Here is a 27432-nt window from a genome sequence, read left to right as displayed (position 1 = left end):
GGCCAGAAGCCAAAAATACCTCTCCTATGTTGTCCCAAATCAGTAAGCTCTGTCCCTTGGTCTCTGTCCAGAAATCCAAAGCAGTAAAGTCATTGCAGCAAAATGGCTGGGCTTTATAGGTCAGTGTAAGTGCCCTTTAATTAGCACTCCCCGAGGCCCACAGGGCCTCTGTTGCGTTCCACTTCACAGTTCTTAACAGCGCCACGCCCACATTGGGCGGGCGCCACTGAATTTCCGGTTTGGGGCGCACAAACAGCGTTGCACGACGAAATGACGTCATAAGCTGCGCGCGCAGCTGAGCGGGCGCAAACACTTTGCGCCGGCGCTAAATGTCAACTGAATTTGGGCGTAGGCGCAGATCGGTCTGAGCCCGGGCGCTAAGTGCCTAGCGCTGGAAATATACCCCTCTTATGGCGTTAACGGCTGGCGAACGCAACTGAATTTCTAGGCCGATGTGTTAAAAATGTCTCTCCCTTTTTCTTCGATCCACAGGAGTAGGTAGCTGCATTTTTCTTCCTCTCCTTTTCTTTTCAACGGACCCGAGAACATTAATTCCACGTGTTGCTTGAACTTGCTCCATTCTCTATGTAAGTTCAAAGATCCCCAATTCATTCGAAGTAAGGGAGCTCCAACGATGTCCATTTCAAATCCCTGTTCTGACACCATGTCTTGTTTTGCACACTTTGTGCAAAAATAATAAATTGCAGGACAACGGAGTATTACAATTTAAACTCTTTTAATGAAGCATCAGGTCTGTTAGCTTTCTGAATCATCCAGCACCGTGTGGACAAGATGAAGTCAGGACCCCTGGGTCTTCTAAACAATAGCAGTCCTTACAGATGCCTGCAGGCCAATGACAACTCAGCATGTGATCACATGTGAATATAATAGGTATTCCTTACAGATGCCTGCGGGCCAATGATAAATTAATATGCAAATGTTACAGAAAGGAAACAAAAAAATGACATGAATGACTGGAATTTTGCTGTGGAAGTGTAGTGAGACACATATCCTGAAACGGGCCCTGTATACCTGTAAATCCTTATTGTACGCGCTTGGCAGTCCCTTAAGATTCATTAAAAATCCAGAGCACTGTAAAAAGGAAAAAATAGTATAATCAATAGAAAAATAGTGATGGAGAATAATGGCTTTCAAACAGTGTAAAATCTGGTGAATTTGTTGCACACTAGGTAGCTGACAAAGTATCAATTATACCAACGCACAAGTCATATCATCCAGACCATTGAAAAATGGCACTGAAGTTTCAAATTATGCAATGGATTTTACAGCAAATATCACATTTCTGCAACTCAGAATCAACTAAGTGCTTCATTGAAAAAAATCTCAGATGCATCAGTCAACCGCTCAGCAGCTGGGAATCTACAACTGGTTGCTGTGACCCTGGGCTTGGGCATGTGATAACAGGGGAGGAGGGATGATAAACACCTGCCATTCCAATAGCACCTGCTGGAAAGTTCACGCAAGGACCAGACTCGGCTGTGATGCCCTCAATAGATGAATAGCCAGCTGACACTCATTGTTAAGGCTCACGTGAAAAATGGTCACTTGGCCAAGGTTCTGGAAGACAAGGTCCCTGTGAAACTATACTCCAGCAAAAGGTGGGTAAAATATTGGGGGTAAAAAATAACTATTTCCAGGTAGTCTATATTAACAGTGAGGAATTGCAAATTGGGAATTACAGTGGAAGCCTAATTTTTGCACTGGGACTTGTTTCTGAATTCCAGTTTGAATGAGTGTGAGTGAGTGGTGCACATGCACACATACAAAAACTGAGCGACAACAGTGCTGAGCCATGAATATTTTGCACTTTGTAGTGCGTGTGTGAAAACATCAAACACTCCCAGGTCTGATCTTGCATAAACCTCCACACAATTTTGCAATGTGCCTGAACTGCTTGCTGACTTGACAGGTGTGTAGATATTTAAAAAATTGGATGCACTTTTGAAACTGGAACATTTAATTTCATGAGGAAATACACAAGTACTAATCAATAGTTTAGACGTGATTGTATTTGGACTTGTTTGGCATTCAAAATGCGTAGCTCAGTATTAAATAATCATGGAGTTAGAATGAGGGAACAGCTGAACTGATACGACTCAATTACACTGTCACACAATATCCTTACCTGCCCAAACACACGTCCAGCCTTGCCTCGAATCAGTTCCAAACTGTCTGCATTCTTCTTCTGGGGCATCAGGCTACTCCCCGTGCTAAAAAAAACAAGGAAACTCTTACCACAATCAAACATCTAAATGGTCTATTGTATGTGCATAGCAGTAGATCTCTTCCCTTACCCCACCCACACACATACACATAAATGATCCTCCTCTAAATGGAAATGGAACAAAGTAGCTTGCTGGCACTGTGAGTGAGAGCAGCCTTTCAGACAGTTCCACTCCCTTTCACAATTAACCGTACCAAGCAGGTGGAACTTCTTCTTAAGGTACATTTATATTGGGCAACTACTTGAGGAATCAGTTCTCCAATATCACTACCACAGCTGTAGAAAATTGACCATGAGCCTCTGGAGCCAAACACAGTTCCAGTTCCTCATGTCCTGTGCAGAGCCGGAGCCTAAAGTAACACTTGCCTTGAATACTTGCTGGGGAGGTCAATGGGCTGCTATAAACATGTCCTAAAGGCCAGGGGTTCTCAACCAGGTGTCCGCTGATGCCTTGAAACCTTCTCACGGACCCCTACTGGGCCGTGGACCCTCGTTTGAGATCCCCTGCTCTAAAGTATTGGAATATAAATGAGATTCAAGTGCAAATGTCAGTTGAAACTGGGATTTGAACTCAAGTCTCCTTGTTAGCAGTCCCAACAGTCACTTAGCAAAGTACCCACTGGACTGACCTGGCTGACTGATTTTTTTTTAAGTTAAGTTAACCACCACTACCTTTTCACTGTCACCCTCTATCTAAAGTTACAATTTTTCACTTGCATAAAAAAATTTACCTCGCAGGAAGATAAACATTGGCACTCAAAGGTGTCACAGCAGAACTCCCATTGTTGGTACAAAATATATTCATAAAGGAATTATGTAACAAACAGATCTATCTGAAATGATCTGTCCAAATAGTTTCAAGGGTAAGACTTGCATGTTGCTATTTGTGGATATATTTCTGCCTAGGCCTCTTTATATAAACCGTGGTTATAATTTTTCAACTGCCAACTGCACCCCCTGGAAAATTTATACACTTAATTCTAGATAAAACATATATCTAACCCAAACAAATAATATATTGCTCTTTGGCCACCGGCTTCAACAGAAAGTATGACTAAATTACTGATTCTGGAATTACCTGCAGGCATCAGATAGGGTTATGAATCCAAATTCCTTGGTATTGTAAATGATTAGATCCTCAGATATCTTACTCAGGTGAATCAGACACAGGGAGCACCAGAACAGAAGCTCAGCTTCAATAAACCAGAGAAAAATGTTAAGCACATAACTTATGGAAACAATTGCGATGTTTCTTAGTACAAATAAAATATACCCATGGACATTTATCTTATAACTGCAGTTCATTTAGTTTCTGAAACCTTGCAGAACCTTCCAGAAGTGTTTGGGGTTGTTGACTCGGTTATTGCAGATGTAGGAATCCAACCAGTGATGTAAAGACTTGAAGGATTTCCAGTCAACGAATTGTTAGCCTGGATATTTGTTTTGAAAAGGCTGTGCACCTTTCGATTTTCAAGTAATTCATGAGGGTGTTATTTTTCTCAAGCCATTTCTCTCTCGCTCCCATTACGAAGCTGAAGTATTTGACGGAGGTGCCTTTGGTCAGGTCTATAATTTGGGGCATTAAATGCTTGTACTTTTCACACTTCTCCACCCATGCTTTCTAAAGCGCCAAATTATTGTCTTCGTACCTTACCGTGACGTCAATAACTGCCACCTCCGGCCCTTTCTTGAATATTATATCGAGCTTCAACAGTTTCTGTCTGCTGTTTTAATCCTGGGTTATATGAATGAGGTCCACCTGAACACTTGGGCTGGAATCTTTACCTTGGAGTTGGGTTGCATGCGCATTACCCAGCCCAATTAAATGGAGCGGGTCAGATGATGTCATTGATGACTCAATTGCAGTGCCGATATTTAAAGCAGCCTTTAACATATCTCATTTCAAGGTTGATGAAAGAGTGTTCAAGGTGATTTCCAGAGGTCTGACTACTGTTACAAAGCTTATAAAGGTGTCGGTCATGAATACACAAAGGCAGACGGCAGCACCAAGATTTAGCAATGCCTCCTTCGATGTTCTAGTGCAGGTAGTGAGAGCACACAGGTAGATCCTCTTCCCTGGCGATAGGCGCAAAAGACCACCCAAAGACACCAAGTTGGAGATCGCAGAGGAGGTCAGCAGCAGGGATGTTGTCAGAAGGACGTGGATCCAGAGCAGGAAAAGATTCAATGAGCTCATGAGGTCAGGAAAGGGGACTGCAATGCTACACTCACCTACATCCTGATGTGCCTGTCATCACATCCTCATCACTCTGCCTTTCCAAGTCTACTCCTGCACATCATTGCCAATATCAAACTAGCTTGCAGGTCCACCCATTCCTCTCTGTCTATGTACATACTCGCATCCCCTTCTGACTAACCACCCCTGACACTCATTTTTATCCTAATGCAATCATAGCAAGTAACACCACAGAAGGAGGCCATTTGGCAATGTTATGCCACTCCCTCATAGTTACCCTCTACAGATGTAGCCCATCTATTTCTTATACTCATTCCATCACTCTCACTCAAAGTTCTCTTCTTACCCGCCTTGCAGGAGAAGAGAACAATAGGGAGAGGCAGAGAAAAGGAGATGGCCCTCTAATATTCACTCAATTGACTCCAGCAGAGGAGGAGGCCCTGGAGATCTCTGGCATTGCAGAGCTGCTGGTGGTGGGAGATGGAGAGAGGGGGCCCTCCCAGCAACTTGGTGACAGAATTACATCTCATACAGCCACATGGCACACAGCAGTCACTCATATGGGGACTGATGTCAGCAGTCAGTGAAATTTCATCATGTACATAATGGTAACGTTACCCATTTTATTATAACATTTCTAAATCTCTTTACTGTCCCACAGGTGCCCATCCCCCTGCCCCACTGTCCAGCTGGAGGAGGAAGACGACTCCTCAGAGGAAGTTCCAGCCTCTGAGGATACACCGTCACCTGACCCATGCGCACCCAGCACCAGCGCAGATACGTACACCTCGGTGGGTCCTGTGCGAGATAGCGTAGTGTTGTCACCTGGTATCTCACACTTCACAAGTGAGCAAGAGCAGATGGTGTTGATAGGGACAGCAGTGGAGACTTCTCGCCGGAGGGCGCAGGATGCTCCCAGCTCTGCTCAGCTGCATGCAGATGCTGAGCCTCGGGGGCCATCGAGACAGTGATCTGGGGGGGCAGCAACAATTGCATTAGGCTCTGGCAGCTTTTGCAGCCACGACATCTGCAAACCTGCACAGAATGGAGGAGTCCATCTTCAACATGAGAATAACTATGTCACAGGGATGGCGACGATGTGGTGTTCCATGGAAAGGATGGCCACCTGCATGCACCAGTCACACAAGCACATGCTTGCTGTGGGCAACCGATGGCAGATGGTCAAAGATCTCATCTCTAGGAGGGATATAAATGTAGATTTGGGCGTTCATCACCCCGGGAAGTGTGGCTGGCCCTGGAGAGGGATGGTGGTGAGAGGGGACATGGAAGTGGGGGCTCTTCTCAAAGCACTCACACTTTTCCCCCCACCCCTCAGTCAGAGCACCACATGCTTCCTCGGATCCCGATGGCTGAGTCTGCCCCTGCATGGGTACAGGAGGAGCAGTCTTTGACGGGGCCCTCACAGGCTCCAAAACCCAGAGGACGTCTGCCAAAAGTGTCTAAGCAGTTGCAGCAGGGAGCAGCCTGCCTCTACCTCTGCTGAAGCTATAGGGTTTGCACCTCGTAGAAGCACTCAGAAAAGAAAAAAAAACACAATCCTAGATGGACAAGGGTATGCACATGGGTGTATGAACAAATGTTAGTAATAAGTTTCAGGTTTTTTTTAGAACATAAGAACATAAGAAATAGGAGCAGGAGTAGGCCAATCGGCCCCTCGAGCCTGCTCCACCACTCAATAAGATACATGTATTTCTTTGCACCACTTTCCGGTCTTGTCCATTTTGGCCTGCTACCTTGGAAGTGGCTTTGTCACTTGGAGTGAATGATGAGACATTACTTAACCTCGAGCAATGGAGGTTTGGGTGACAGCAATGGCTTGGTCATTGTAGGGATGCTTTGTGGTGTTTTTGCCGGGGTGGTGGGGGGAACTTAGATCATTGGAGCAAGTTAAGTAAATCTGAATATTATGAGGCCATCCCTGTGCTCTCGGGCAGCAATGTGTTCCGCTGCTGGTGCCACCTCCACCTTAGGTTTCTCCTCTTCCTCCTCCTCTGAAGAGGCTGTGCGCTCTGTGCCTTGCTCCTCCTGCAGCTCCAATCCTTGCTGCTGCGCTATGTTGTGCAGCGCGCAACAAACAACGGTGATTCTGGAGACCCTCTCTGGTGCGTACTGAAGGGTTCCAAATCTGTCAAGGTATCTGAAGCACATCTTCAGCATGCCTATTCCCTGCTCTATGACACATCTGGTGGACATGTGGATCTCATTATACCGCTCCTGGGCCTTAATACTTGGCCTCCTCAAGGGTGTTATGAGTCACGTCTTCAGTGGATAGCCCTTGTCTAAAAGCAGCCAGCCGGTAAGTCTGTTTGGAGGTGCAAAGTGCTGAGGAAGGGTGGACTGGTGCAGCACGAGTCATGACAGCTGCCAGGGAATCTGGCGCACACATGCTTGATGATCTTTTTATGGTTGCAAACGAGCTGCACATTGAGGGAGTGGAAGCCCTTGTGGTTCACAAACACTCCTGGATGATGTGAGGGAGCCTTGATAGCTACACATGTGCAGTTGATGATGCCCTGCTCCTGTGGGAAGCCAACCAGAGCAGCAAAGCTGAGCGCCCACTCAGTTGCACTGGATTCATCAGTGGCAAAGTTGATATCATTGCGTGACTTATCAAACATGGCATTGGTCACCTGTGAGATGCATCTGTGAGCTGCCGATTGAGAGATCCTGCAAATGTCTGCAGCGGATCCCTGGAAGGAGCCTGAGGCAAAGAGGTTGAGGGTCATGGTGACTTTGACAACCACTGGTAAGGCATGCCCACCAGGTCCTCTGGGCAGCAGGTCTTGTTCCAGCAAGCTACAAATGTCTGCAACGACCTGGCGTGATAGCCTGAGCCTCCTTTGGCACTGCTGCTCAGTCATGTCCAGGAAGCTCATCCCCTGCTTGTATACCCTGTCTTGGGGGTATTGCCTCCGGCGCGGTGCAGCCCTGTGCTGACACCCTCTCTCCTGTGCAGTATCAGGTCATTAAGGAGAAGACTGCTGTTGTGGTTGCTTCTGCTGCTGGTGGTGTGGCTGCTGCTGCTGGTATGGCTGGTGTTGTTGCCTGAAAGGGTGGTAGAGGTATAAACCTTATTACATTTAAAAGGTACTTGGATATGCACTTGAAGTACCTTAACCTACAAGGCTACGGACCAAGAGCTGGAAATTGGGATTAGGCTGGATGGCTCTTTTTCGGCCGGCACAGACACGATGGGTCGAATGGCCTCCTTCTGTGCCGTAAATTTCTATGGTTCTATGATTCAAGTCTATGATTCCTTCAGATCCTTTTTTACCGAAAATAAAAGGAAATATAAGAAACATGTTGACTTACAGCAGAACAAGCAGGAAAGCAGAGAGTAAGGGGTAGTTGTTCAGAGTGGCAGAACATGGAAAGTGGGGTCCCACAAGGATCAGTGCTGGTACCACTGTTGTTCACAATTACTATTAGCAATTTAGACTTTGGAATCAAAAGCAGAATTTCAAATTTACAGATGACACCAAATTGGGGAATAGTCAATACTGAAGAGGACTGAAACAAATTACAAGAAGACATTAATAAACATGCAGAATGAGCATATAAATGACAAATTAATTTCAGCACAGGTAAGTGTGAGGTACTATATTTTGATAAGAAAAATAACAAGGTCACATATTACTTGGAAAATAAGAAACTAAATGGGGTAGAGGAGCAAATTTGCTAAAAGTAGCGGCACAGGTTAATAAAGCCATAAAAAATGCAAACCAAGCACTCGGGTTTATTTCTAGAGGGATGGAACTGAAAAGTAGGGCAGTTATGCTAAACTTGTATTGAAACTTGGTTAGACCACACTTAGAGTACTGTGTTCAGTTCTGGTCACCATAATATAAAAAGGATAAAGAGGCAGTGGAGGGGGTGCAAAGAGGATTTACAAGGATGATACCAGAAATGCGAGGGTATACATATCAGGAAAGGGTGAACAGGCTGGGTCCCTTTTCTCTTGAAAAGAGACAGCTGAGAGGTGACCCAATAGAGGTCTTTAAAATTATGAAAGGTTTTCATAAAGAATTTTAACCCCAAAATGGATGGATTGGGGTTGGGGTTGGGTGGGAGATTAAAGAGTTAAAAAACTGGATCCCGACCCCTACCAGCCTTCTGGTTTTAGCGGAGGCGGCTGGGGTGGTGGCGGGCGGTGGTGTGGGCAGTCAACCCGCTCCCAGGAGGTGGGTCGCCCATTTAAATATTATAATGCGGCTGGCATGCCTCATGGTGATCCACCATTACAGAGTTAACACTAGCTGGTTGGGTTTCCCAGGCCTCAGGGAAATTGTCAGCTAAAGGAAGGCGAGGTCTGATGGATCCAGGAGGTAAGTGCCTTTCCACTTACCTCCTAGATGCAGCGTACCTGCCTCACCCACCCCCTGCGACTGGACAACCCCCCCCCCCCCGAGGCCTTCGATCACCCCCTGACCTTCCGTCCAAGGTTTCCGATCTCACGCCCCCCACAAGGCCTCTGATCTCCCCACGAACCCTCCGATCCCCCTTCCCCCGCCCCACGAGGTCTCCGATCTCTCCCCAACCTGAGGCCTCCGATCCCCCTTCTGGCCTCTGACCCCCACCTTTGCACCCCCCCCGCCGATCCGTCCCTCCCTTTTCTCCGTGGCCTAGTGCCACATACCTACTTGCTCGCAGCCAGCCAGCCTCTCGCTGGCTGAGGGTGGGAAACAGAGCTTTCAAATGCTAATCAGGTCCTGCCGTTAAATTCTGCAGGGCCTACAGGAAACCCATTCTCCTGGGTTTCCTAACGGCTTTCTAGCCCCCCACCTTGCGTCCAACCCACCTCCAGATTAAAAATCCAGCCTGAGAGCGTTTCCACTTATGGGAAGTGCAAAACTGGAGGTCATCAATGCAAGATAGTCATCAAGAAATCAAACAGAGAATTGAGAACAAACCTCTTTACCCAGAGAGTGGTGAGCATGTGGAACTCACTATCACAGAGTGGCTGAGGTGAACAGTATAGACGCATTTAAGGGGAGGCTAGATAATCATATGAGGGAGAAGGGAATAGAGGGTTATGCTAATAGAGTTACATGAGGAAGGATGAGAGGAGGCTTGAGTGGAGCATAAACGCCGGCATGGACTGATTGGGTTGAATGGCCTGTTTCTGTGGTGTATATTCTATGTAATTTTATGTAAGCATAAAATACTGTGGATGCTGGAAATCTGAAATTAAAACAGAAAATGCTGAAAACTCTCAGCAGGTCAGGTAGCACCTGTGGAGAGAAGATGCAGCCTAACCTCCTATTGAGTGTTTCCAGCATATTCTGTTTTTGACTTGCAGCCAATTGTGCTGATAAACAAGGTTTCATTACAGGTTACAAGTTAGATACAAATGAAGGTCATTTGGCCATCTTAGGTCATGCATGCAGAAAATATCCTATGGTTCCACCATCCAACTGCTTCTGAAATAATTCTAGAATTTTTGCCTCCACTGTCCTACCCAGAAGTTCATTTCATTGCTTGATCATTTTGTGTAAAGAACATCTTTACATCAGCGCTAAACTTGCCTTTTGCTAGCTTGAACTGATATTTCAAGGATTAGAGAGGAGTTGAGGAGAACTTTTTTCTGGAACTCTGGAACTCACTGCCTGAAAAGGTGGTAGAGGCAAAAATGCTCATCTCATTTAAAAAGTACATGGATATGCACTTGAAGTGCCGCAACCTACAAGGCTACGGACCAAGAGCTGGAAAGTGGGATTAGGCTGGAGAGCTCTTTGTCGGCCGGCACAGACACGATGGATCAAATGGCCTCCTTCTGTGCCGTAAATTTCTATGATTCTATGTTTCCTTGTCCTACGGTTTAGTGTGAAGTACTATTTTTGATCTATATCTATGTGGTTTTCCAATTTATCTCTATAAGATCCTCTCAGCTGTACGACTCTCCCCACCTTTCTTCTTCCTCCTACAAAAACCTTCAAAGAATTTTCACTTCCCCCACTACTTGAATATCCATGACTTGTTTCTGCCTCCTTATTTTTCAACAACTTAACTCCACATAATGTTGTTTGGTTTCAGTACATCAATAGCCTTGTTTTGCACAGACAGACGTTTCCCTTCCTGTCCAAAAACTCAATCAACAATCCTCACGTGCCCCTTGCATTTCTTGAATTATCAGCATTTATACAAATAATCCCCTGTTGAGAAAAACTTGCCATAAAATTCCTCCCATTTAATATCTCTACCAGTTCATTCTCTTAATGCTTCTTCTGTAATTGAATCTTTGAAATGCACTGTTAATCTCAATTTCTCATTCTGAATGCTTTCCTTAATGCTTTTTCTTTGTTGTTGCAATTCTGCTGATCCCATAGAAGTGGTTATACAATACGATCTGGTTCCCCTTGTATCTAATCTGCAATGTTTGAACTGATGGGCAGATTTGGTAAACTGTGATGATTGTCCATATGCAACAACTCAAAAGCTATGAACACCACTCTAAAGCATGTGCAGCCTGCACCCCATCCTTGCTCCCACCACTGCTGGATGTCTGGTTATTTTCTCACCTCTATTCTAGGTAGAACCCCCATTCGAGACAGAACCCCACCTGATCCGACAATACACTCAGGCAGGATCTTCTCCTATCAACCTTGCTCTCAGGCAAAACCCCTGTGATCCAATCCCACTCTTAGGTAGAAATGTCAAGTAGCGTACCAAGTCACCTGTAAGATCATTTAGCCCAGTAGCAGTTGATTTAAGTTTTTAATCATGAGAAACACCACAAAGTTACATGTAGACAGTGAATGCCTCAATACAACAACTTGCACTTATATAGCGCCTTTAACGTAGTAAAACGTCCCAAGGCGCTCACAGCAGCGTTATCAAACAAAGCTGACACCGAGTCCTCAAAAGATACTAGGACAGGTGACCAAAAGTTTGGTCAAAGAGTTAGGTTTTAAGGAGCATCTTAAAAGAGGAAAGAGAGGTACAGAGGCTGAGAGGTTTAGGAAGGGAATTCCAGAGCTTAGGGCCTAGGCAGCTGAAGGCACAGCCATCAACAGTGGAGCGATGAAAATCGGGGATGCGCAAGAGGCTAGAATTGGAGGAGCACAGAGAGCTCGGAGGGTTGTAGGGCTGGAGGAGAGTACAGATTAAGAGGGGCGAGGCCATGGAGGGATTTGAAAACATGGATGAGAATTTTAAAATCGAGTCATTACCACAGAATTCCTTTAGGCTGGTGGGTCAGATGATCCAATGCTACTCCGTTTATATTTGAAAAAAACTGTGTTTACTCTCTATATAATCATCTACAGATTGTTTACTTAGTCAAAGGAATTGTACTTACCAACAAAGTCTCGATCACTGGTTGCATCCACGCTGTTCAAACTAATGGCATCAAACTGCAGCTCTGAAAGTCAAACATGCAGTTCGGCAGTCAGTGTAATGCAGTTTAATTCTCGATGGACAAAAAAACAATATTGTTGGAGCTCCCATATTAAGCATTTAAACTCCGAGAAAGTTAGATGAAGACATTTGTCCTAAAGAAAATACAACAGACTGAGTTTCTTTTTAAAAAATTGTCAGTAAGATTTCCTCCATTTTTCTTCCCACTCCCTAACCATCTTGGGGAACCTACAGCTGACAGCACTCAAATCTTCTTCCAGCCCAGAGTTTTTGCTGATACAGAACATTCAGGAATATTTAGGCACCATTATACTCAATTTACAAATGCCAAGAACATTCACAGATGCAAAAATATGACAAGGAAAAAAATTATGTAATTAGTCTTCTAAGATTACTCATTTAGCCAGTAATTAATTAGCACAGTCTTAACCAAATATAAAAACTTTTGAGAATTATTTTCTAAATTTAAAAACTTACCCGTACAAAGGAATTCTCGATCAATCTTAAAAGGATTTCCAGCAATAGCACCACTAGGAAATTAAAATAGTATTTATAAATGAATAGTTTGTGGTACATTTCTAATTGATGTAGTTAGTGTTGAAGTATAAACTTGTTCTGGTTTGCTAGCGAGGAGAACCAGGACATTAAATGAACACACAAAGAACTAAGGTGATTTACTACAAAAAGTATTTCTGCAGAGATACAAGAGATGACTTTCCTCCCCCTAAAAGTGCACATTTCCCTTGGTATCCCATTGGTAGAACAGTTGAGACATTCAGTTCACAGTAAATCTGTCATGTGTCTTCAGCCTGTGTGTGGTCCGTGATCAGTTCAGCGGAATAAAACATTTATTGTTGCCATTTGTTTAATGAAAATTACATAGGTTTAAAAAACTCAATGCACAGCACCACATTACTCAGAACTCAGAACACTGCAGTAGGATCTAATAGAGGTATCAATGGGTTGCTAAATGGAACCGAAAGCTAAATAAAAATGCTGCAGGACTATTGTTGTGTCTATCTATGTATAATAAGACACAGACTGCAGGAGAACGGTATAACAGGTGTTTACTCAACGTGGCTCACACGGGAACTGACCTGTACAGATTACTACTCAGTGCTATATACAGGTGTGGTCACTGCCGGTACTGCAGTATACATGAGCTGTAAAAGATACGATAGCTGTAAAAGATAGTTCCCCCCTTAAAGGTATATACATTACAATTCCTCCCCTTTTAGATTAACAGTACCATAACACTCATTTAACAATTAAATATCAAACTAATTACAATTATCACTTTTAACATGCAACATTAGCTGAAAATAGTCTATTTATATATTCAGTCTTTGGGGAGGCTTCCTGATCCTTTCTGGATAGCGCCTTTCCCGAGTGTCTTGCTCTTGGTGCGGAGGCGATTCTGGCCACCTGTTGTCGGTTGGTTCATCAGCTTCCGATGCTACTGTTTCTGGGGTAGATGCGACCTGTACGTCGGGTTCATCACCAGGTACATATGGGCGAGGCATGGGGTTGACTTGTTCCTGTGACTCTAGGATCTGGTCAGCATGGCATCTCACGATACTCTCCCCAACGTCCACTGTGTACATTAGTGGGCCCTGCCGTGTGCCTATCGTTCCTGGCTGCCATTTTTCTGTTCAGTAGTCATGGGCCAAGACTGGTTGCCCTACATTGAAGCTCCTTGTTGGCTTCTCATGGATGTGCTGGAATTGCTTACTCTCAGCATCTCTTCGTACGTTTGGTCTGAGCAAATCCAGGCGAGATCTTAACCTTCGGTTAAAGAACATCATGGCTGGGGTCTGGTTGGTGACTGCATGTGTCGCATTCCGGTAGGCTAACAGGAAATTGTCCACCTTGTGCTGCAGCGGAATGTTGTCATTGTACATAGCCTTTATTGCCTTCTTAAAGGTTTGTACGAACCTCTCAGCCAATCCATTTGTGGCTGGATGATATGGGGCGGATGTGTAATGCCTTACCCCATTCTTTTTCAAGAACCTCCGGAACTCTTCGGACACAAACTGTGGTCCGTTGTCGGAGCAAATCTGTTCTGACAAGCCATTCCTGGCAAAAATGGTCCGTAGGACTGCAATAGTTTTCTCCGTGGTGGTGGAGGACATTTTGATCACCTCAGGCCATTTCGAGTGCGCATCCACGGCTATTAAAAACATTGAGTCCATGAATGGGCCAGCAAAATCAATATGCACCCGTTGCCATGGAGATGAGGGCCACTCCCATGGGTGTAGAGGGGCCTGTGGTGGTGCATTTTGGACTTTCTGGCATCCTGAGCAGCTCTTGGTCAGGTCCTCGATTTGTTTATCGATTCCCGGCCACCACACATAAGCCCTGGCTAGGCTTTTTATTTTTACCCCTCCCAGATGACCCTCATGAAGCTCATTGTGCACTCTATCCCTTAACTTGGGTGGAATTACCACTCGGGATCCACACACCAAGGTCCCCCGGCACACTGACAGCTGTTCTCTCCTTGTCAAGAATGCTGGCAACAGTGAGTCGCCATGTGCTGGCCATCCCTTCACCGTCAAATCATATACCCGAGACAGTGTCGGGTCATTTCGGGTTTCCTTTTCGATACAAGCGTTAGTTACCGGTAGGTATTCAACTATAGTCGAATGGAATATTTCGACAGGATCCACTGCTGGTGCTTCCTCCGCAGCAGGCAGTGGCAGGCGTGATAGCCCATCAGCATTTCCATGCTGTTTCGTGCCCTTATATTCAATCTCATAGTGGTACGCCCCTAGAAAAAGTGACCATCTTTGTAGTCGTTGCGCAGTCATCACCGGAACGCCCTTCTTCGGATTAAAAATGGAGACAAGAGGCTGGTGATTAGTCAGCAAGGTGAATTTCTGCCCGTGCAGATAGTGATTGAACTTTTTCACTCCCCACACTAGGCTGAGGGCCTCCCTGTCAATCTGGGCGTAGTTACGCTCGGCTGAGGTTAGTGATCGTGACGCAAAGGCTATTGGCCTCTCTGAGCCGTCCGAGAATTTGTGCAACAGCACCGCTCCAATGCCGTAGGGTGACGCTTGACATGCCAACCGAATTGGTAATGCCGGGTTGTAATGGGCCAATACCTCTTTCGATGTGATTAGTGTTTTGCTCTTCTGGAAAGCTCGTCTACATTCGTCACTCCACTTCCATGGCACCCCAGTTTGCAATAGGGTGTTCATAGGGTGTAGTAGTGCAGACAAATTTGGCACGAACTTATGGTAGTAGTTTACCAGCCCGAGGAACGACCTCAGTTGTGACACATTTTCCGGTGCTGGAGCCTTGACTGCTGCCTCAATCTTCTCTGGGGACTTATGTAACCCCTCTTTATCGATAACGTGGCCACAATACGAGATCCGTTTTCTAAAAAACTCGCATTTGGGGCGGTTAGCTCGGAGCCCATATTCCTGCAATCTAGTGAGCACCTGCTCCAGGTTGGCAAGGTGATCACTGTCATTTTCGCCCGTGACCAGGATGTCGTCCAAATAACACTGGGTCCCTGGGATCCCTTGCAGGACTTGTTCCATTGCCCTCTGCCAAATAGCCGGAGCTGATGCTACCCCGAATACCAGCCCGTTGTATTGGTAGAGACCTTTATGGCTGTTGATTGTGAGGTATTTTTTTGATGCTTCTTCTACCTCCATTTGCAGATACGCCTGGGCCAGATCAATCTTAGTGAAGCGTTTCCCTCCAGATAGCGAGGCGAAAATATCTTCAATCCGCGGAAGTGGTTATTGTACGGTGTGAAGGACCGGGTTCACTGTTACCTTAAAGTCCCCACAGATGCGAACCTTCCTTGGTTCCCCAGGTGTGCTGCTCAGCAACTTTTTCATCACAGGGATGATGGGTGTAGCCCACTCGCTCCAGTCTACCTTGGACAGTACACCTGAACGTTCCAGACTCTCCAGCTCTGCTTCGACGGCTGGGTGGATCGCATAAGGTACCGGTCTGGCCTTAAAAAATTTTGGGCTTGCGTTTTCTTCCATTTTAATCATCGCTGTCATGCCTTTTAGTGTTCTGAGTCCTTGCTGGAACACTTCTTTCGCATCAGTTAGGATCTTTGACAGTCGCCCAGGTGTGATGTTGTCATCCTTTTTGTCAGCCACAGTCAGTGCCTGTATGGAATGCCAATCCAGTTGTATTTTCCAGATCCACTCACGTCCCAGTAATGGTGGTCCTCCATCTTGCAATACATACAGGTCTAGTTTTGGTGTTTCCTAACCGTTATATATAACGGTCACCCTTATTTTTCCTTTGAGGTAGACTTTTTGCCCCGTGTACATCTTCAAAATAATTTTTGTGTCTCTCAAGGGTATGTGTGAGAATAGCCGCTCGTAGTCCTGTCGGTTTATGACTGTTAGGGCTGATCCTGTGTCCAACTCCATCTTTACCTGGACTCCTGCTATCTTGAGAGTGACCCAAATGGTTCGGTGATCCTCCATTGTGATCACATTATGTAGTTTCAGACAACTCAGTTCCCTGCTTTCAGAGTCGTTATCACTCTTTTGTTCGTCTGAACTATTCTCCGTCATCTTATGTACCTTCTTGTACTTTTCTTTTGTAGGTTTCTTATTGCTGGTTTTCTTTCCCGACCTGCAGACTCGTGCTATGTGTCCTACTTTTCCCCCCCGACTGCACACTTTGTCTTTGAACCAGCAATCATTCTGGTCGTGTGTTGTTCTGCCGCAGTGATAGCACTTCTCTGTTCTATATGACATTTTGTTTGTGCCATATTCTTGCGGTCTCTGTAGTATCTCTGCAGCGCCCCGTGCTGCTGCTTCATATGATACCGCAATGCTGAAAGCCTTTTCCAGCGTAAGGTCCTTTTCAGATAAAAGCCGTTTCTGGGTTCCTTCACTTTGAAGCCCACACACAAACTTGTCCCTTAAGGTATCTGCCAGTCCTGCTCCAAACTGGCAGTGTTTCGATAATTTGTGCAGTTCTGTTAAATAATCCGTATTGCTTTCATCCTTATGCTGGTTCCGTTTGTGAAACTTGAATCTTTCTGCTATCAGCAGCGGTGTGGGGCTTAAATGTTCCTGTAGTATCGTTACTATGTCTTCAAAACTCTTTTCCATTGGCTTCGTTGGGGTTACTAGATTTCGTAATAAACCATACGTCTTTGCACCCATTAAATTTAACAATACCGACGCTTTGTCATCTGACACCTCATTTGCCTTGCAGTATACCTCTATTTGTTCGACATATGTAGTCCAATCTTCGACTTCATTGTCAAACGCGGTGATACTGCCACTCTTCGGCATTTTGGGTGTGGTTTAAAATGGCATCTCCCAATGGCTTAAAATGGCATCTCCCGCGCTTTCCTTCCTCCCCCGCTGCTGCCAATGCTGCTCCCGGCGGTTCTCGTGGCAATGGCGGCGCCCTGTAGGTTTCGCGCGCTTCTCCTGCGCTGCTGCCAACGCCGCCCTCAGCGGTCCTCATGGCAATGGCGGTGCCTCGCGGGTTTCTGCGCGTCTCTCTCTCTCCCTCTCTTCGACGCTGCTTGGCCCCTGAACACCGGCTGCGCCCTGTGCGCTCTGCCCTCTCTCTCTCTCCCCCGTCGACGCTGCTTGGCCCTTTGCTGTGCCGCTCAGTCGGGCTCTAACCCGCCGCTGTCCGGGAAGGGTCTGTGCACTACCTGTTGCTAGCCCGTTTCGCTGGACCACCTCGACTGGAAAGCCAAGCCTGGCTCTCGACAGCCTCCCCCGCAATTCTCGAGTCTCTGCTGGATGACTAGGCGGTTGCCCGTGGTTGACGCCCGAGTCTCTGGCCTTGACCTCCAATCCACTGATCTCCAGGAACGAATCCCCGGGAGGTGATGCAGAGTTGCAGGTTGGTTCGAACTTGCCTTGTCGCCAATGTTGTGTCTATTTATGTATAATAAGACAGAGACTGTAGGAGAACGGTACAACAGGTGTTTACTCAACGTGGCTCACACGGGAACTGATCTGTACAGATTACTACTCAGTGCTATATACAGGTGTGGTCACTGCCGGTACTGCAGTATACATGAGCTGTAAAAGATAGTTCCCCCCTTAAAGGTATATACATTACAACTATAATGGTTTTAGCCTTAGCATCTCCAATATGGAGGGCAGGGGGAAGAATGGGTTATTGTTAAGGTGGTGTTGGACTGCCACAACTGGCCTCAACATTCCTCAGCTAGCGAAAGGGAAAATCAGCTACACTTTCCATTCCTGGTGATAGCTGCTGGAAAGTAGACACTTCTAGGTATTAAATGTGAACTGGACCAGGCTTGGCTGCAATAGCTCACATACTCAATCGAGCCCAACACTTACTGTTCAGGTTCACACATGAAGAATGGTCATTGAAAAGCTGCTGGTGTGTGTGGATCCATGGCCTAATAGGAGTCAGGGCTTTCAGGCAGATTCGGAGAAAAATATAGATAGATAGATAAATAGCCAGGCTTCTATTAGCAAGGAGTGCTGAATCAAATGCTAACGTCTATGATCTGACATGGGCCATTTCTATTTGCAAAGATGCAAAGCCACCACCACTATCCTTGTTTTGTGTTGAATGGCATATTTTTATATGAAAATGCCTATCACAAAAAGAAATGCAGAACACATTTACAGTGAGGTGAAACATTCCTCTGTGCTTTCAACAGGAGATTTGAGCATCCGAGCTCCCTGCCGGCCAAGGTCAGAGCAAAGGTCAGTTAGAAAAAAATGGTTGGTGCAATAAGATAGGAAATCAGCCACTGGTGGCATGGTGATGGTTAAGTCCCAATCTTAGTTTGGGAGGTTGGGAGTGGGGAACTAAGTTCTCAGTTTTTGTTCCCTCAAGCTCCAACACTAGGCCACAATTTTGTGGGGGGTCAGCGGGTGAGCTCGGTGGTGGGTCTGGTGGGAAAGTGTTTTTTTTTTACCCACAGCAGGTCGGGACCCCACTGTGAACCCACTGCCATGCACCTTTCCCGATGTCGGGTCTGTCAGCGCTAAGTAGACCTGGCACGCAGCGGTGGAGGACCCAATTCAGCACACCAGCAGCACCAACAGCAACAACACCAACCTTCTCCACACTCAACTGATGCTGCACAGGACACAGGGCATCAGCACCCGAGCACACTGCTGCCCGGGAGGCCTGGGATGGCCTCACCATGGCCAGATTTACTTCACTTGACGCTCTACACCCTGGCTGCCACATGATGTGACAGGTTGGCACCACCTCACACCAACAACATAAAGCATCCCTACAATGACAAGCCATTCCTTTCACACTCATCACCATTGCTGGAGGTACCGTTATGTCTCACCATTCACTGCAACTCACTAAGACACTTCCAAAGGTGACCACAAATCTGTCCAGGAACGCAAAGTGTTGAAAATAAAGGTTTCAATGTTCAACACCACATTAACAGAAACTTTACATGATCATTGCATAAAACGCCCAAGTGCCTACCCTTGTGTGTTGTTAGTTGGTATGATTGTACTAGGATGAGGGTGAGTGTGAGGGGTGGCGAGTGAGATGGACATGTGATAATATAGATAGAGAGAGAGGCGCATGGGAACACCACCACCTCCAAGTTGCCCATTAAGTCACACACCATCCTGGCCTGGAAATATATCGCCATTTCTTCATCGTTGCTGGGTCAAAATCCTGGAACTCCCTCCCAAACTGGGAGTACCTTCACCGTACAGACTGCAGCGGTTCAAGAAGGTGGCTCACCACCACCTACTCAAGGGCAATTATGGATGGGCAATAAATGCTGGCCTTGCCAGCGACGCCCACATCCCATGATAGAATGTTTTAAAAAGTTCAAGGTAAGTTGGAGTGCGTAAGGATGTGCAGGAGTAGGGTAGGGAAGGCAGAGTGATGGGGATGTGATGAGAGGCACAGCAGGATGAGGTTGACTGTGGCTTTGTACTAACGTTTCGTGATCTACTGAGATCATTAAAATGTTTGTGGCACTGCACCCAGGTCCTCCTGATCACATCCTTGCTTGTGCCCTCCTGTGCAACCAGGCTGTGTTGATCTCCTGGGAAGGGAAAAGGATCTCCCTGCGTGCTGAGACTCCCTCCATAAGCATATTGGGAGTCATAGGAGAGCCTGGGTGCAGCCCTGTGCCTTTGTGCAGTCATTGTCAACGTTTGCAGCACCTCAATGCCGTAGAACACTGACAGCACAAATGTCAAAATAAATTTGGACTTGGTTCCTTTAAGGAAACCGGCTGATGACGTGTCATGAAATGACGTCACCAGACTCGCTTCCTCTAATTGGCCGGGAAATGAGCTGGGCAGGCTTAACAAGTCCCATCAAGGAAAATTAATTTCAGAGAGCGGGGTGGAGCCAGCAGCGGGGTCGGGACCCGCCCCTGACGTCACCCGCCACAGATCCACCGAGGTTAGTAAAATCCATGCCAAAATATCAAGTTCACAGTAACTGAGGGCAGGGCAGTAAAAAATAAAAATAAAAATGCATTTTGTATTCAATGGCAAGTGTGCAACAAATCCTGGCGGTTTTGTGTTTGATATATCTATGTATCATGATATTCAAAGAAAACTCATTGTTTGAGATCTGGCTCCTGGCTTTAGCTAATCTCTAGCCTGTTCAGGTACTGTAAATTAGATGGCTAGATGTGACAAATCAATGGAGCAGCTATTGATAAAATACAGTCTATTTAGTCCAAGAAAAACAGCTATTTTACAACCTAATGTGACAAAATAAATCAGATTTAACACAAACCAGCACTTCTATTCATTGTTGCCCTCTGAAAGGCACTGGATTTATAATAAAGATGTAGCACCGTCCCAGTGGCAGGACATTGGTTCTTCTCTTAATTTCATCCAATCTCTCAGCACCACGAGACAAGGCAACAGCATGGCTATAATACAAAATGAACATGTATGTTTTTTGAACAAAATGCAGCAACAAATTAACCTCTTACTGTACTGTAGTTAACACCATAGTTCATTCACATAAGTGATTTTCCAAAAAATAACCCTTTTGGCACTTTTATGAGAGGGACAATATTTTGGTGTCCAATTAAAAGAACGTGCATTGATCTAACACCTTTAACATCATAAGAATGTCCCACAGCACTTTGCATCCAATGATAACTTTGGAAGTGTGATCAGTGTCGTGTTACGCGGCGGTCCACGAGTAGCAAATGATCTGATCATCCACTTTTGGTAGTGTTGCTTGAGAAATTAATATTGGCCAGAACTATTTAAGAAAGGAGGGAGAGAGAAAATGGGGAACTACAGACCAGTTAGCCTGATACCAGTAGTAGGGCAAATACTAGAATCGATTATTAAGGATGTGGTAACAGGGCACTTAGAAAATAATAATAGGATTGGGCAGAGTCAACATGGATTTATGGAAGGGAAATCGTGTTTGACGAATCTGTTAGAGTTTTTTGAGGTTGTAACTAGCAGAATAGATAAGGGGGAGCCACAGGAAGTGGTGCATTTGGATTTTCAGAAGGCATTTGATAAGGTGCCACACAAGAGGTTATTAAACAAAATCAGGGCTCATGGGATTGGGGGTAATATACTAGCACGGATTGAGGATTGGTTAACGGGCAGAAAACAGAGAGTAGGAATAAACGGGTCATTTTCGGGTTGGCAGGCTGTAACTGGTGGGGTGCCGCAAAGATCAGTGCTTGGGCCTCAGCTATTCACAATCTACATCAATGATTTGGATGAAGGGACCAAATGTAATATATCCAAGTTTGCTGATGATACAAAGCTGGGTGGGAATGTAAATTGTGAGGAGGATGCAAGGAAGCTTCAAGGGGATATAGACAGGCTAAGTGAGTGGTCAAGAACATGGCAAATGGAATATAATGTGGAGAAATGTGAAGTTATCCACTTTGGTAGGAACAATAGAAAAGCAGAGTATTTTTTAAATGGTGAGAGATTGTGAAATGTTGGTGTTCAGAAGGACTTGGGTGTCCTTGTACATGAATCACTGAAAGTTAACATGCAGGTACAGCAAACAATTAAGAAAGCAAATGGTATGTTGGCCTTTATTACAAGAGGATTTGAGTATAAGAGTAAAGACGTCTTACTGCAATTATATAGGGCCCTGGTGAGACCACACCTGGAGTATTGTGTACAGTTTTGGTCTCCTTACCTAAGGAAGGATATACTTGCCATAGAGGGAGTGCAACGAAGGTTCACCAGACTGGTTCCTGGGATGGGGGGATTGTCCTATGAGGAGAGATTGAGTAGACTAGGCCTATATTCTCTAGAGTTTAGAAGAATGAGAGGTGATCTCATTGAAACATACAAAATTCTTACAGGGCTTGACAGGGTAGATGCAGGGAGGATGTTTCCCCTGGCTGGGGAGTCTCGAACTGGGGTCACAGTCTCAGAATAAGGGGTCAGCCATTTAGGACTGAGATGAGGAGAAATTTCTTCACTCCATGGGTGGTGAATCTTTGGGATTCTCTACCCCAGAGGGCTGTGGAGGCTCAGTCGTTGAGTATATTCAAGACAGAGATCGATAGATTTTTGAATATTAATGGAATCAAGGGATATGGGGATAGTGCAGGAAAGTGGAGATGAGGTAGAAGACTCAATGGGCCAAATGTCCTACTCCTGCTCCTATTTCTTATGTTCTTATGTTCTTAGAACACTGGAAGAAGTCCCTGCTCTTCTTTGAATAGTGCCATGAGACCTTTTATATCTACCTGCACAGGCAGAGCCTCAGTTCAACGTTTCAATCAAAAGATGAATGTTGTACTTCTTGTACTAAATGCACTAAAAGCAAGATTGCAAATGTTTCTCTCTGTATAATGTCCAACCATTTTTATTATTCTACCAGAACAGTGACAGGTAAGTAGCTGGAGGTGCAGCAATAAACATGGATTTTTCAATTTTACTTAACAGTAAAACTAAAAATAACTCAAACTTAAGTGAGAGTCTGATGGTGAGCCTTATAAAAATGGTGTCTTGTAAACTGTGTAAATAATTCTAAGCTTGTCATTTAGCTTGACTATACATTTTTTAGCCCGTTGCTTGTTTTTCGAGTTTAGCATGTAAAGAAAATGGTTTTCCTCCTGATTTTCCTTTGAATTTATCCAGATTTTGTGAGATCCAATTTCCCCCGACTGAATTATTTCCTTTAACACTGAAAATAATCTACCCCCCCAAAAAAAATCCCAGTTTTCAAATTGGAAATAAAAACTGACTTTAATTATCCCTAAATATCTTCCTCCGACATCTTAGGCTTGAAATGGCAGTGAATTTTACCCATCAATTAAAAACTTTTAGTGTAACTCCAGCTGTTTCTTTGCAAACTTCTGAACAGAACCCATAATATTACTTAAGTCATTTGAAAATTAGATTTAGCAGTGCAAATGCATCACAGTGTGTGGTGATAAAATGATAATCTATTTTTATCCGTGTTAGCAATTATAACTATGGAGGTGATAAATGTTACCAGTCACAATGTGTCCACCATTTTTCAGATGGTTAATCTAACACCATCAAAAATAGTGATCACCTCAGAATCCAGTGACTCCATCGAATCGGCTGGGCTCTCTGCATATGAGTATATCCAGGAAAAAGGATATCAATCTCCCTAAAGAACAAAGGATACTTAGTTATTACCATGCAGAACAGAAAGTATTCTAACAATGTAGGAACAGAATCACACATTTGTGGAACAGACTACAAGAAATAGTAGTTAATTGATACCTTTTACAAAGGAACTGAAATGAGCAGAGAGAGTCCATGAGCGAGATAGTTATGCACAGACCGTAGAAGGGACAGGCATAATGGGCTGGATGGTTTTTTAGTTTATCTAAACTTTAGGTGTGGACCTCATGCTGGAGTACGGCTCCATAGGAGTAGACAGCATTCTGGTACCTCTCCCAAGCGACAGTGGCTGTCTATCGGCTGTTTGACCATGGGAAGGGACTGCCATTGAGAAAACATCACAGCAATGCACATTCCAGTCCTTGCCACATATCCATATACATGTACTTTTCTGCAGGGGTTACTTTGGTGAGCAAAAGCAAGGGTTATGACTTCCACCCCCCCACCCCCTTTCCTTCCTTCCTGGAGGTTGGGGATAATATATTAGCATGGATAGAGGATTGGTTAATGGACAGAAAACAGAGGGTAGGGATAAACAGGTCATTTTCCGGTTGGCAAGCCACAATGATCAGTGCTTGAGTCTCAGCACAGGAGGTGGGGGAGAAGTTAAAAAGACAAATGTGAAAAGCAAATGGTGACAATGATTAAACTGGCTATACCAGTTCCGTACATCGTAAGGGATTTATGATACTGCAAGTGGCGCTTCAACAAGCAGAGAGAACCACAACGGGCAAAGCAAAAAAATGTTACTTGGATTACTGATACATTCCCCACTGAAGTCAACAGAGATTCTGCTCAATTCATGTTACGTAGTTTCATCCACATAATGTAAAATAAATCTCTTATCTGTGTATTGATTAGAAGAATCTTTAGACTCTCTGTAAAAGCAATGAAGTACTGAATAAAGAACTTACATGGCAGCCCTCTCAACCATAGTTTTAATCAGCTGCTGCAAGTAGCCCATCAGGACGGAGATTTCATCTCGCAGGCATATTCTCATATCAGTTGGCATCTATAAAATGGTTCATTGTATTCATAGTTATATACAGCTTACAGTGCAATGGCAATTGAACAAAAACTGCGCAGCACCACTATACACAGGCACACAGAAACTACTTATTGCAAACAGTGAACAAATGCTGGCCTTTAGGGCATCTTGGGATCTGCTGCAGAAGCAACTGCAAAAAGGACTTTTGTCTCATATCAAAAGACAGCAGATTTGGGATTGACATTTCACAGCTCACTGGCAAATGCATAAAACATGTGAGCAGTATGTGTATGCTATCGTAGTGAAACAGCACTGCACTTTAAAGTATTAACTAAAGCTTGTACTCATCAATGCATCTGAAGGTGACCAAACCAGAAATACTTCTTGGGTCTCTCGTCAATGACTGATGTAATTAAGATTCAGTGGGCTAGAAATTAATCTGTTGAGCACCACTCCATAGTGCCATGAAATGGCGGTCGCTGGTTTTTCACCAGTTGCTGGCAGGTCCCGCAGCAGCCGGCATTTATTTTTTAAATTTGGGATGTGGGCGTCGCTGGCTAGGCCAGAATTTATTGCTCATCCCTAATTACCCTTGAGAAGGTGGTGGTGAGCCGCCTTCTTGAACCGCTGCAGTCTGTGTGGTGAAGGTACTCCCACAGTGCTGTTAGGGAGGGAGTTCCAGGATTTTGACCCAGTGACGATGAAGGATCAGCGATATACTTCTAAGTCAGGATTATGTGTGACTTGGAGGTGGTGGTGTTCCCATGCGCCTGCTGCCCTTGTCCTTCTAGGTGGAAAAGGTTGCGGGTTTGGGAGGTGTTGCTGAAGAAGCCTTGGTGAGCTGCTGCAGTGCATCTTGTAGATGGTACACCGCAGCCACGGTATGACAGTGGTGGAGGGAGTGAATGTTTAAGGTGGTGGATGAGGTGCCAATTAAGTGGGCCGCTTTCTCCTGAATGGTGTTGAGCTTCTTGAGTGTTGTTGGAGCTGCACTCATCTAGGTAAGTGGAGAGTGTTCCATCACACTCCTTACTTGTGCCTTGCAGATGGTGGAAAGGCTTTGGGGAGTCAGGAGGTGAAATACTTGCCGCAGAATACCTAGCCTCTGACCTGCTTTTGTTGCCACAGTATTTATGTGGCTGGTCCAGTTAAGTTTCTGGTCAATGGTGACCACCAGGATGTTGATGGTGGGGGATTCGGCGATGGTAATGCCGTTGAATGTCAAGGGGTGGTGGTTAGACTCTCGCTTGTTCGAGAGATACATTGCCTGGCACTTCTGTGGCGCAAATGTTACCTGCCACTATTCAGCCCACGCCTGAACGTCGTCCAGGTCTTGTTGCATGCGGGCATGGACTGCTTCATTATCTGAGGAGTTGTGAATGGCACTGAGCATTGTGCAGTCATCAGCGAACATTCCCATTTCTAACCTTATGTTGGAGGGAAGGTCATTGATGAAGCAGCTGAAGATGGTTGGGCCTAGGACACTGCCCTGAGGAACTCCTGCAGCGATGTCCTGGGGCTGAGATGATTGACCTCCAATCACCACAACCATCTTCCTTCATGCTAGGTATGACTCCAGCCAGTGGAGCATTTTCTCTCTATTCCCATTACTTCAGTTTTACTAGGGCTCCTTGATGCCATACTCGATCAAATGCTGCCTTGATGTCAAGGGCAATCACTCTCACCTCACCTCTGGAATTCAGCTCCTTTGTCCATGTTTGGACCAAGGCTGTAATGAGGTTGGGAGCCGAGTGGTCTTGGTGGACCTAAACTGGGAATCAGTGAGCAAGTTATTGGTGAGTAAGTGCCGCTTGATAGCACTCTCGATGACACATTCCATCACTTTGCTGATGATTGAGAGTAGACTGATGGGGCGGTAATTAGTCAGATTGGAATTGTCCTGCTTTTTGTTGACAGGACATACCTGGGCAGTTTTCCACATTGTCAGAAAGATTCCAGTGTTGTAGCTGTACTGGAACAGCTTGGCTAGAGGCGTGGCTAGTTCTGGAGCACAAGTCTTCAGCATGATAGCCAGGATCTTGTCGGGGCCCATAGCCTTTGCTGTATCCAGTGCACTCAGCCGTTTCTTGATACCACGTGGAGTGAATCGAATTGGCTGAAGACTGGCTTCTGTGATGATGGGGACCTCAGGAGGAGGCTGATATGGATCATCCACTCGGCACTTCTGGCTGAAGATGTTTGCAAATGCGTCAGCCTTGTCTTTTGCACTCACGTGCTGGGCTCCACCATCATTGAGGGTGGGGATATTCATAGAGCCTCCTCCTCCCGTTAGTTGTTTAATGGTCCACCACCATTCACAACTGGATGTGGCAGGACTGCAGAGCTTTGATCTGATCCGTTGATTGTAGGATCACTTAGCCCTGTCGATAGCATGCTACTTCCACTCTTTGGCACACATGTAGTCCTGTGTTGCAGCTTCCCCAGGTTGTCACCTCATTTTTAGGTACGCCTGGTGCTGCTCCTGGCATGCTCTTCCACAATCCTTATTGAACCAGGGTTGGTCCCCTGGCTTGATGGTAATTGTGGAGTGAAGGATATGCTGGGCCATGATGTTACAGATTGTGGTGGATTACAATTCTGCTGCTGCTGATGGCCCACAGCGCCTCACGGATGTTCAGTTTTGAGCTGCTAGATCTATTCTGAATCTGTCCCATTTAGCACGGTGGCAGTGCCACACCACATTCCTCTCCCACTTTGTGCTGCCGGTAACTGGCAGCGCAGTGCAAAAAAAGATGGCGGCATGGTGACATCAATCACCATGCAATGCTCACTTAATATCATCAACGTGAACTTCAACCCTAGCGCTGAATTCAGCACTGGATCCTAAGCACGCCAGGTTCACCTTTTGTGCAAGCAGGCTGAAAGTGGCGATGTCTGTACCTCTTAAAGGGACACACATATCATTCAGGTAAGGTTGAATTTAAGGGTTTGGATTTTTATTTTATTTTATTGAAGTAGTGGTTTGCTGTAAAAGATGTGAAAAGTTTTTAAGTGTGTAGGGAGTGCTGCTGAAAGCTTG

At 45.4% G+C, this 27432-nt stretch overlaps 1 protein-coding gene across 1 annotated transcript in view; it reads right to left on the bottom strand.

The window, feature by feature from the left end:
* Positions 1-861: 861 nt before the first annotated feature.
* LOC147106570 (argininosuccinate lyase-like) overlaps positions 862-27432 on the bottom strand; it is a 33855-nt gene continuing 7284 nt past the window's right edge. Inside the window, exons 2-9 of the mRNA XM_086008484.1 lie at positions 24319-24416; positions 23310-23387; positions 20605-20682; positions 12297-12349; positions 11761-11823; positions 3324-3438; positions 2147-2231; positions 862-1092 (exon numbers count right to left, since the gene is read on the bottom strand). Of these exons, the coding sequence (XP_085864610.1) occupies positions 862-1092; positions 2147-2231; positions 3324-3438; positions 11761-11823; positions 12297-12349; positions 20605-20682; positions 23310-23387; positions 24319-24416 (801 nt within the window). The remainder of the gene's footprint in view (positions 1093-2146; positions 2232-3323; positions 3439-11760; positions 11824-12296; positions 12350-20604; positions 20683-23309; positions 23388-24318; positions 24417-27432) is intronic.

The sequence above is a fragment of the Somniosus microcephalus genome, chromosome 15, assembly GCF_052327205.1.
Source record: "Somniosus microcephalus isolate GS21.2 chromosome 15, FLI_Smic_1.0, whole genome shotgun sequence".
NCBI lineage: Eukaryota > Metazoa > Chordata > Chondrichthyes > Squaliformes > Somniosidae > Somniosus > Somniosus microcephalus.
Note: the sequence above shows the minus strand (reverse complement) of the source record. Positions and strands in the feature narration are given on the sequence as shown.